The sequence below is a fragment of the Sinohyriopsis cumingii genome, chromosome 13, assembly GCF_028554795.1.
Source record: "Sinohyriopsis cumingii isolate HCF-2022 chromosome 13, ASM2855479v2, whole genome shotgun sequence".
NCBI lineage: Eukaryota > Metazoa > Mollusca > Bivalvia > Unionida > Unionidae > Sinohyriopsis > Sinohyriopsis cumingii.
In genome coordinates, this window is record NC_142973.1 from 22,425,150 (window position 1) to 22,437,701 (window position 12,552).

Below are 12,552 nucleotides of genomic sequence, written 5' to 3' on the forward strand. Positions count from 1 at the left end.
AAGCAGAAAGCTACATCATCATGATGTGGTGTTCAAAAGGGAGGCAACCGAATTCTGCAGAACCTTTGTTTATCCTGTAACAATGGTCAAAATATTATGTAGATTCATGAGATTTGCTTGAGTAGTAATTTATTATCAATTTTCTACCCAAGAAGGAACCAGAATTTTACTGTCAAATGCCAGAGTAAGAAAATGGTGCTGTCATTTTCTGATTCCATATTACCATAGGCTTGAACTACTTTTTCCTTGAGGTTTTGTGCTTACAGCTGAATAAGCATGAATACCTATACCCTATCCTAGCTTAGCATACTCTGTATCATCAAGTTCCAAGAATTTGTTCAAGCCCGCTGTAATAACTTTCAAAATAATGCTTTCATTCCAATGCCAAGTCCCCATCAGAGTCTCTCACCATATCCACCAGAAACAGTTCAAATGCTATCAGCTGGGCCTCAGATCCTCTCCTGCTTGTTCAGCTGGTGATATCTTCTGTGATGCCTAATTTGACAGCTGAATAATAGCTATAAAACACATACATGGGTCTGCTGTCCCCATGCATACAAAAACTCATTATAAATACTAATAATAGTGAAAATGAGTGACAATTGTTACACCTGAGTTACAAATGAGTGTTACACCTGAGTTATGAATGAGTGTTGTTACATGGGCATCATTCATAAAAACTGATACTCAGTGGTATATCAGATGTAAAAAAAATGAAAGTCATTTATGTCTTAAAATGAATTTCTTATCAGGAGAGTTGACATGTCAAGCAGTTTTCTTTTTTACAATTATGTTTATTGGGATTTTATTAATTTATCTGAAACTTGATTGGTATATAACAAAAATATCGTTATCATAGTAATTTGATTTGATTGCTAAATCACATCTTGTATTCAGCATAAAAAAATCCATGTCTCGCAATGATCCAGATTTTCTGATGCTGACAACTCATTGTGATCTAGCAATCAAGATTGCATTACTGTGATAATTATATATATATATATATATATATATATATATATATATATATATATATATATATATATATATATATATATATATCTATATATACCAATAACATTATAGCAGCAGTAATTATGTACATCATATGTTTAAACCTTTGACCTTGTTCTTTTACTGGCAACCTTGTTTTGACCTTGTTCTTTTACTGGCAACCTTGTTTTCTTGTCTTTCTTTATAAACAGTATTACAGCACAAGATGGTAGGATACAGAATGTCATTGTTTTTTGCTGAAAATACAGGATTTAAAGTATTTGAAACAGGAATTTAAATTCATATTGTGTCTGTCATGATTGTCTCACCTGTGTGAGTATGGTATAACTTAGGTATCACTGTTTTCAGTACAACATTACAAAAGGACATGGTTGTGATACTGAGATGATGAGAACACTTGGTGTGTTTAATGCAATATTTTCATTTTTAGATTATCTTTGAGGGTGTCAGAGGCATCAGTTACCGTGGAGACATTGCTTTGGATGATATTCGCTTGCCTGTTGGACCTTGTGTAATAAATTCAGGTGAGAATATTATGATTATTACAAATACAATCATACCTTTGTTATGGACATGCTCTTTTAAGATCCCGTGTCAGTGATCTACATCATCACTTTTTGTGTGGAATTTGTAACACAGTATGGCAACACACGGATAAGATATTGTCCATCCAACCATAATGTGCATCATATTATTTGTCTGTTGTAACATCTTTCTAAAAAAAAAACAAGCATAGCACAAAAGTAGTAAAACCCACTTTTGTAATCTCTTTAGACTTTAAAATTTCTAAGATAGAATTAATCAAAGATTAGTGATCCATTGGAAGTATTTTAGAAACTTTATTATTTTTACCTAAGATATGTTGTTTGTGTCCACATAATGTCCATCACACTCAAAATTGGTTTTCGGACTGGTTTTATCATCTAGCTGGTCATTATACCCTCATTGTCTAGGATCCTTTTTCACCAGTGAAAAAAGGAATATGGATGCATCTCAAGGAGAGTAACTCAACCATGACAAAACTATGCCACTGTGACCTAATTTTCAAGCTGAAGTGGTGTTTGTATTTTCAGTCATTTTGTCAAATCCACTTTACCTATAAACCTATTACGTCTTGACTGATCAAACATTTTTTTGACTCCATATGGATGAAACTTTGTGTGTTGATGCATTTTCATGAATAGTATCTGGCAGTAATATTTCTTTTCTCCACATGGTGGCTTAGTTGTTAGCTTGGACTCATAACCAGTGGGTACCCAGTTTAAACCCTCACCACACCAATCTTAGATTGGTGTTGTGACATAACTCTGGAAGTCACTTAAGTGCATTACCTTGGCATCAGTCCACCATACCACCCTGTATATTGTTGGCCTTTGAAGATTTGTTTCTATTATCAAAAGGGAATTGTGTTGTGATACAATTAAACACCTTGTTTATTTATAGACAATGATTATAATTATTATTGTTACACCCAAGACATTTTTATAAATATATCTATCATGTATCTACAAGTTTAAAATGTCCAACAATTTCCTTTTAATTTCCTTATGAAATGTTTAAAATTCGTTGATCTCCGTTTGGTCTGATGAGATCTTTTCATTTGGCCATATAAATTTACATGATGTGACCTGTAGGGTAGAAATAATGGGATATCCCTGTGGATGAAAACTATTTATCCTTATATATTTTTGAATGCTGGATTGAACTCGAAACCACATATGTATGTAGCAAGTGCTTTCACATGCTCTTTCAGAGCACATGAACCATAATTGTGATATCACCATTATCAATACGCTGTCATTATTCTCCAGGTAACCCAACCAAATGTGACTTTGAAAACTCTCAACTATGTGGATATGCTCAAGACCATACTGACAATTTTGACTGGACATGGTTCAGTGGTTCCACAAGCACTGTTGGCACTGGACCAAGTTCTGACCACACCCAGGGAACAAATACAGGGCACTATGTCTACATCGAAACATCAGCACCACGCCAGCCAAATGATACTGCACGATTGATGAGTCCAACCTACCATTATCAAGGTGACAGTAATGGAATGTGCCTGGCATTTTGGTACCACATGTATGGTCCTGAGATAAACACCTTGAATGTGTATGTGGCACCAGGAGGCATGGCTGCCACCAGTAGAGGTCCTGTTGTATGGACCAGGTCTTTTGATCAGGGCAACCAGTGGCGCAGGGGGCAAGTCACTATTCAGCCCAGTGGTGACTACCAGGTAACAGTTTTTCGAATTAACTTATTAAAACTAATAAAGGAAAAGCATAATGACTGCATTATCATTACATTCTGATTCCAGTTCCTGTTCTCTGCAGCAGTAAAATTTACAGATAAATACAGATCTGATTGCACATACAGGATTCAAAGTTGCACATGCATACACCAATCAGATTAATGAAGTTTCAGGTAAACACCAATCAGATTAGTGAAGTTTCAGGTATACACCAATCAGATTAATGAAGATACATGTGTTCACCAGCCAGATTAATGAAGATACATGTGTTCACCAATCAGATTAATGAAGATACATGTGTTCAACAATCAGATTAATGAAGATTCATATATACCACAATCAGATTAATGAAGATACATGTGTTCACCAACCATATTAATGAAGATACATGTGTTCACCAATAAGATTAATGAAGATTCATGTATACAACAATCAGATTACTGAAGATACATGTATACAACAATCAGATTACTGAAGATTCATATATACAACAATGAGATTACTGAAGATTCATATATACAACAATGAGATTACTGAAGATTCATATATACAACAATCAGATTACTGAAGATTCATATATACAGCAATCAGATTACTGAAGATTCATATATACACCAATCATATTAATGAAGATTCATGTGTACACCAATCAGATTAATGAAGATCATGTATATACACCGTCACATTAGTGAAGATTCATGTATACAACAATCAGATTAATGAAGATTCATGTATACAACTATCAGATTAATGAAGATTCATGTATACACAAATCAGATTAATGAAGATTCAAGTATACACCAATCAGATTGATGAAGATTCATGTGTACACCAATCAGATTAATGAAGATTCAGGTACACACCAATCAGATTAATGAAGATTCATATATACATCAATTAAATTAATGAAGATTCATGTATATACACCACTTAAATTAATGAAGATTCATGTGTACACCAATCAGATTATTGAAGATCCATGTGTATACCAATCAGATTAATGAAGATTCATGTATATACCAATCAGATTGATGAAGATTCATGTATACACCAATCAGATTGATGAAGATTCATGTGTACACTAATCAGATTAATGAAGATTCATGTATATACCAATCAGATTAATGAAGATTCATATATACATCAATTAAATTAATGAAGATTCATGTATATACACCACTTAAATTAATGAAGATTCATATGTACACCAATCAGATTATTGAAGATCCATGTATACACCAATCAGATTAATGAAGATTCATGTATATACCAATCAGATTGATGAAGATTCATGTATACACCAATCAGATTAATGAAAATTCATGTATACAACAATCAGATTAATGAAGATTCATATATGCACCAATCAGATTAATGAAGATTCATGTATACACCAATCAGATTAATGAAGATTCTTCATTTTGAAAAAGAGTTTTGATACTTGATGACCAGATAATTAACTTCAGTGTTTGTAACTAGCATTGCCATACATCCCCGAGACATAGTTAAATGCATTGCTGAGTGAATTGCCTATTACTTGTGAAATTAGCTTCATGTTTCACAGGATTCATGAAGTTTGAAAATTGATTACATTCTGCATGAAAGGCTGTAGCTGCAAGTTATGAAATTTTAAACAATTTATCATGGTCATAATTAGATGAAAATGTTTTTTCATGGTCATAATTAGATGACCATGTTTTTTTTCAAGGTCATAATTAGATGACCAGGCTTTATCATGGTCACAAATAAATGACCAAGCTTTATCATGATCATAATTAGATGACCAGGAATTAAAGATATTACAGCAACTTTGAAATTCATATTAAAGCATTTTTTTACTTTTGACTTGTTTAGAAATCTTATAGGCATATTTGTATTTATGTGTAGATGACCTGATTAGATTTTCAAGACATAATCATTTTCAAATTTTGTTTGCAGTTTTTGCCACAAATCCTTTTAGCAGATAAGCAAAGAACTTTTTAAAAATATTGTGGTTCATTATCACATCTACATCTAAATCTCTGGGTTGAGTTTTATGGAACTTTGTGGCTATGCTGTCCCTGTGGTAGCCACATGTAAGTGGAGTGTTCTCCTTGGTTTTTTCCCCTATGGTCACTGGAAGCAATGAAAGGTCACTTATATTAAAATTGGAAATACAATGACATTTTCAAATTATTTCTGACCAAACTTTATTATGCAATCAGAGCTGGTAGCCTGGTGATTTGCAATGGTGAGCCTTAGCAGTTACTGTGGTTTCTGTTTTCTTTTCTAGCTTGTGTTTGAAGGCATCAGAGGAAATGGTTACCGTGGTGACATTGCTATTGATGATGTATCAGTTGCCCCTGGAGCTTGCACTGATCCTGGTGAGATTTGTACCCTTGTTAATTGTTTTGTTTATTTCTAAAAGTTAATTTTTTCTGGTAGTGATTTGATAATGGCATGCACAGGTGTATGCCTTTACTTTTAGGTCTGTAATTTGGATGCCATTATCTCTACAGGCGTAAAAGTTGATTTGAATGCAGCCTGAAGAGTAGAGCACCACATTACTAAAGTATGTCATTGTGATCTACTTTTCAAGCTCAGTTTACCAAGTACACTTTTATGCCTTGGTCAGTTTTTGGGGATTCTGTTGCTTGTACAGCCATGAAACTTTTTGTGTTCATACATCCTAAAAGCAACACATCACCATACCAAAAGTATTTAACTGTGACCTTCTTTGTATGTGCCACTGATCATGCACATCTGTTATGTTTAGAACACTGTTGCTTGTATAGTGATGAAAATATATCTCTGGGTGCTTTCTGATGTGTACTATTCCACCATACCAGAAGTAGGCCACAGTGACTTTTTCATGTTATGATGAATATGTACATTTCTTACATTCTGATCATTTCTTGGATACTGTCCCTGGTAGTCTTCAAATGTACATGCACATACATCCAGATTGGCACTACACCAACATACCAGAGATAGATCACTGTGACCAACTTTTGAACACTAGTGATTATGTGCACTTTATGCACTGACATAATTTTGTGGGATAATGATGCTAATGTTCAGTCATGAAACTAATGTGTATGCATGCTGAGACAGGTTACACTAATGTATTAAATTTTAGCTATGACTGCTGCATTGAGGCGTCACCTGTAAATAGCTCCTGAACCCCACTGACTCATATATGCAGTGTTGATAAGCCTAGTTTACTACCCCAGTGTTGCTTAATTGTGTATAGTTCAGCAGTACACAAAACCCCAGTGTCACATCTATATGGATGTGACCACTATGTTAACTAAACATCGATTGGTTGAAAGTACAGATGTTTACATATTTTTGATTATCATAACCAATGAGAGCACTATTTATGCAACATTCTGATACAAGTTTGAAAGCTGAGAGGTTAAATTTAGACTCACTGTAAAGGCTTTTCTGTACTTTATGAAACGTGTAGTTGAGATAAACAAAGATGGATTTCAATTCAGATATGAGCAACTTTAAAGGGTTCAGAGCAAGTGATATCGAAGAGTTTAATGGATCATTCTTAGAAAATGGATCATATATTGATGTTAGTCCCATTTCAACACCAGAAGTAAGTGAATTTTAATCGGATGACAAGGCAGACATAGTCCCACTTGCACAATGGAGTGATGACCTTGCTGTGTTCACCATCAATGATTTTGTTTCTCAAGTTTTTTCCTGAATGTCTGGTGGAAAAGCTTGTGAAAGAAACAAACAATTATGCCAAGAAAATGGAGACCAAAAGCAAGACCTGAAATGGTATGAAATCAGTAGGTCATTACAACCTACTTTGTATACTGAATATGCATATGTTGGAATGTTTATTGGGTTTTTTTGGACCTTGTTGCTTGTACTGTCATCAGGCTGGATAGAATCATATAGCCTAAGAAATAGAGCATCACCATAATAAAGAAAAGAGTAACTGTGACCTACATCATCCATCAGATATTCAGAGATAATATATTATTTACCTTATTTATGCTCTGATGAAAGCAGTAACAAGATACAGTATGACTCCACCATAGCACGCCCTGTTATAACATGAATTCAGATATATCATGGTCATAGTGGTGCTCCCGAAATGTCATATACATGCATTTCTCTTGTACATCGTTCTCTAATAAAATAAACTATTATATATGCCTTCTCTGTTTTCACTACAGGCATATTTCTCATTTAATATGCATGAATTTAAGATGGTAACTGTGCCGATAAAGCATGTATTTTACCACCTGCATTTATTACCTACCCCCCAGAATTTTTTTGGGGGGTATATGCATCATTTTCTTCAGCTAACTGACCTGGTTGCTTATAACATGGTTCGGTCTATAACACGGTTGTGTTCTATGGCTCCCAACTACTGTGTTATAACGGGGTCACACTGTATGGGCATAGTTTTCAGAATTTTAAAACATGTTCATCCATATGATTTATCTCTCCAATTTCAAATCCTATTTCTTTATCTGTATAACTTTATAAGTTGACTCACATATCTTTAAATATTTGCCTTCCAAAAATAAAGATAAATATGCATGTTTTATATTGGTGTCAAGTTAAGATGATTGGTAATATTTTGTAACAAAAGAAAACTCTTAAACAGCTAATTCACATTATGGTATTTTGTTATTTATGTGTGTACAGACAATGGCCGTTTACATTTTTATCTTTGAAAAAATTCACAAAATTTGTCTTGTCTTTTTTAGATCAATGCATAAATAATTGTGTATTCTTAACTTAGGGTTACTCTTTTGCCTAGATATGTACAGATTATTTCTTCATTGTTATTGCAAGTTTAACTAAAACAGTAGACCTAAGTACAGTTGAGAGTAAATTTTGTTCTCTTTCAAATTATGAAAGAAAATTTAGTTATCCATTTTTTTTTCTTCAGGATATTGTGATTTTGAAAAGGACACTTGTTCATGGACCAACACACAGATTGGTGATGATTTTGATTGGCTGAGAAAGAAGGGACAGACATTGAGTCAGTTCACTGGTCCAAGCATTGACCACACCCAAGGCACTGCCCAGGGCTACTACATGTACATTGAAACAAGTGCCCCGAGGGTTAATGGTAACAAAGCTCGATTGTATAGTGAAGTTTTCCCACCCACCAATAACACTCGCTGCTTCAGTTTTTACTACCACATGTATGGATCTGACATAGGGGCCCTAAATGTCTACATTTTGACCAACAATTCTGTGGACACATTTTCTGCTGAAGCCCTTGCTTGGAGCCTGACTTCAGACTATGGAGATCAGTGGAATCCAGGACAGTTCAATATCACTCAAGTGTATACATCTATACCATGGCAGGTGAGTGTGACACTAAACATTTTGTTATGGACAAATTCTTGTTTGTGATTAATCAATATATGTTATATAGAATCCTGTTATGATGCTTTTCCTTATTAAGATGAACAAGAACCCATGCATATTTTGACTTTAATTACCCTTCCTTTATATTATTTAATAAAGCCAGAACTCAACTTGTTATTTTGATTGTTATGGATGATTGTTGGTGAATTTTTAGGTATTTAACTATGTGGAAATTGGGATATTTTATATAGTTATGGGTCCAAAAAGTCAAATTCACAAGAAAAAGTTATGGATTGTTGTGCATTTTCTTACGCAATCACTAGTTAAATAACTGTCGCCAGGGTTATTAGAAAGAAAAGTATGAGAAAAAGTACACAGCCACAAATTGTTCATGGAATGTCAGCTGAATTGGTAGTTAAAAATTCATCAGATTTGTACAGGTTGAAGGTCATAGACTCCCTGTATCAGATACACCAAGAAAATTGTATGTCGGTGAAAGATGTTTTCTTTATGTCACAGTTATTGAGATCACATTAAGCCTTCACAGCTGATTCCATAGCTGGGGTCAAGATTCCAGTATTATAAATTTGGCATAATGGTTTTAGATTTATCATGCGCATTTATTTCCTAAACCCCTTGATAGATACTGATCACAAATATCATTAATCATTATGAAGCTAAGAATTCATTAAGGTCACTTCAGGATCCAGGGCAAATTCTAAAAAAGGTATTATTTAGGTTTTGTTTTAAGTATTTTCTTATGCTTATGTTTCCTAAACCCTTTAATGGATTTTCTGTACACTTGACATCAATCATTATGAAGCTTAGGCAATTCATTCTGCACCACATGTTCTCAACTCTTTGATCCAAAGATCAAGGTCACAGTCATAAAAAAATTTGCATTAAGATTTATTTTCATTTGCTTTTATTTCCTAAACTCCTAGATGCATTTTCTTTATTCATTGATGAGTCAGCATGAAGCTAAGACAATTCATTCTGTGACATACTTGTTCATTATTTGACCTTGGGTTCAAGGTCACAAGTTTTAAATTGATGCTTTTATCATGGGGTTCTTGTCATTGAATTTATCATTTTCAGTCCTAGGACAGTTATTGCAATTTTAGAAATTTTACAAGCATATTTCTTCTTTATTATTTAGTATTAGAAAGAATTAGCAACCATGTCTTTTTATGTCAGAGTTCCTAGTACAATGATACATGAGGTAACAAGTGACTTAATTTTGACCATGTGATACATGAGGTAGCAAGTTACATCATTTTGATGATGTGATACTTGGGAGAATAAGTGATATCATTTTGACAACATGATACATAAGGTAACAAGTGATATTTTGACTAAATGATACATGATGTAACAAGTCACATCATTTTGACAGTATGATGCATAAGGCAACAAATGACATTTTGACAGCATGATACATGATGTAATAAGTGACATCATTTTGACAGTATGATGCATAAGGCAACAAATGACATTTTGACAGCATGATACATGATGTAATAAGTGACATCATTTTGACAGTATGATGCATAAGGCAACAAATGACATTTTGACAGCATGATACATGATGTAATAAGTGACATCATTTTGACAGCATGATGCATAAGGCAACAAATGACATTTTGACAGCATGATACATGATGTAACAAGTCACATCATTTTGACAGTATGATGCATAAGGCAACAAATGACATTTTGACAGCATGATACATGATGTAACAAGTCACATCATTTTGACAGTATGATGCATAAGGCAACAAATGACATTTTGACAGCATGATACATGATGTAATAAGTGACATCATTTTGATGATATGATACTGTAATAATCACTTCATTACAGAATGCACAGTAAGCACTGATTTTACAACAGCAGGCTTCCCTCAGTTATCACTACTGCAATCTGTAAAATAAAGGTACTTAAATCTTGTCAGTGCTTCACAGACGACACAAAATCAAGAATGGTTTTAAGACATGACTGATATATTTATTATTCCATTGCCATGTTTATACATATATACTTTTCATTCATATGTCCCATTTATCATTTTTGTAAAGTAATAATTAATTTAAAGCCATTTCCATCTAAGCTTAACAATAACTTGAGAAAATGGGTAGGAAGGTCACTGAAACCAACTTTTCGTTTGGTTTAGGAATCATACTATGAACAAGCAGGTTAAACTTACCCATCCATAGATTATTTTCATACTGGCAGATCAGGTTCTATGTTGTTTGTTCAACAGATTACTCCTAAAAAACTAGACTGAACCAGATCTGCTGGTACATTATGTGATGGCAGATCAGGGTCTGTGCATTTTGCATCTGGAGTCAACTTATAAGTTAGTATATATGGGATGTTTTTTTATTTGCATTAAATGTCCATTTTCAGATCATCTTTGAAGGTGTTCGGGGTAAGGGTTACAGAGGAGACATTGCCATTGATGACACATCCTTAACTGATGGCTCATGTGATGTGCAACCAAGCGAAGCATATCCAGGACAAAGTGGTATGTCAATCAATCAATCTTCAGCAGATTAGTCAACTACTGTAAAACATGTATATATCATAGCGGCAAAATTTTAGCACAAGATCATGCAAATAAATTCCATAAAATTTTATCACAGACTTATCTTACATTAGTAATATAGCTTGCCATTTCAAAGTATGTCTTTTAGGATGCAGTTTATATATTTAAGATTTACTAATAATAGCTGTGGTATGGTATTATTAGATGACCGAATGAATAAATCACTGCTGTGGATGATTATTGTTCAACATAATTGTTCAAGTTACATCCAATCATGCAAAACTACACTGCACCAACTTCTAAACTCTTGAGAACTTGTAGTGCAATCAGCATAAAATAAGGTTTGAATATTCAATTTTATGTATTTATTTCAAGCATTAGCAGTGAGTAGTTTTATTGCAGTCAAATTGAACATTACTCTGGAATCAGAAATAGCATTCTTCTCCAGATACATTACCTGATCATAATTTTGGGGAGAACATCCTCCAGGCTCAGTTTGTTTGACAAGGTGGAACTTAACATTAACTTAATTTGCAAGTAGTATATCCTTGAGGCTAAGATTTGACAAGGTGGGACTTACATTATCATCATTTTTTGGGAGAATATCATTGAGGCTTAGTTTTGACAAGTTGGGGTTTGCATTAACTTAATTTGCTGAGAGAACATCCTCCAGGCTCAGTTTGACAAAGTGGGATTCACATTACCAGTTAAACAGGCTACCTTTCCAGGTCACTTGTTAGCTGCATAGTGATGAGGGTTACACTGCTTCCACTGGATTTGTGGGAACAAACATTTCTTCTTAAGAAAGCATTGCTTCACAAATATGTGATAATCCCAGCCCATATCTTACATGAATCTGTGATAATCCCAGCCCATATCTCACATGAATCTGTGATAATCCCAGCCCATATCTCACACGAGACTCAGATATGTCATGTCCAGCTGCAAACAGCATAGATCCAGATCTACCATAACATAATGTGCCTGCATATCAGAATTGATGTTGTTTGTTCTACTGGTTACTCCTAACAAATTGCACAAACCCAGATCTGCTGGCACATTATGCGATGACAGATCTGGGTCTGTGCAGTTTGAAGTTGGACTCAGTTTATGAGTGAGTAGATCAGAGTTTATACCATTTGTTCTACTGATTAGACCTAACAAACTGCACAGACCCAAAGCTGCAAGCACATTGTAGAATAGCAAATCTGGGTCTATGGATGTAACTCCCTCCAACTCTTTCCTTTGTTCCTAACATATAATTGGTTAATTTACTGGAAAAGGTAACCAGTTTTTGGGATAAAATGTGTTTCTTTGACAATACTTACCTGGTCTTAATCCTATCTACTAAGCCCTCTATTTAGTTGCAGTCTTGAAAGAGTGTGCATTTCACTTGACTCATAT

The 12,552-nt window shown here is 34.1% G+C and overlaps 1 protein-coding gene across 1 annotated transcript in view; it reads left to right on the forward strand.

The window, feature by feature from the left end:
• Window positions 1–12,552, forward strand: part of LOC149785045 (MAM and LDL-receptor class A domain-containing protein 2-like) — a 349,170-nt gene that overhangs the window by 204,217 nt on the left and 132,401 nt on the right. Inside the window, exons 99-103 of the mRNA XM_089931272.1 lie at window positions 1,445–1,538; window positions 2,826–3,253; window positions 5,541–5,631; window positions 8,172–8,596; window positions 11,010–11,127. Coding sequence (XP_089787398.1) covers window positions 1,445–1,538; window positions 2,826–3,253; window positions 5,541–5,631; window positions 8,172–8,596; window positions 11,010–11,127 — 1,156 coding nt within the window. The remainder of the gene's footprint in view (window positions 1–1,444; window positions 1,539–2,825; window positions 3,254–5,540; window positions 5,632–8,171; window positions 8,597–11,009; window positions 11,128–12,552) is intronic.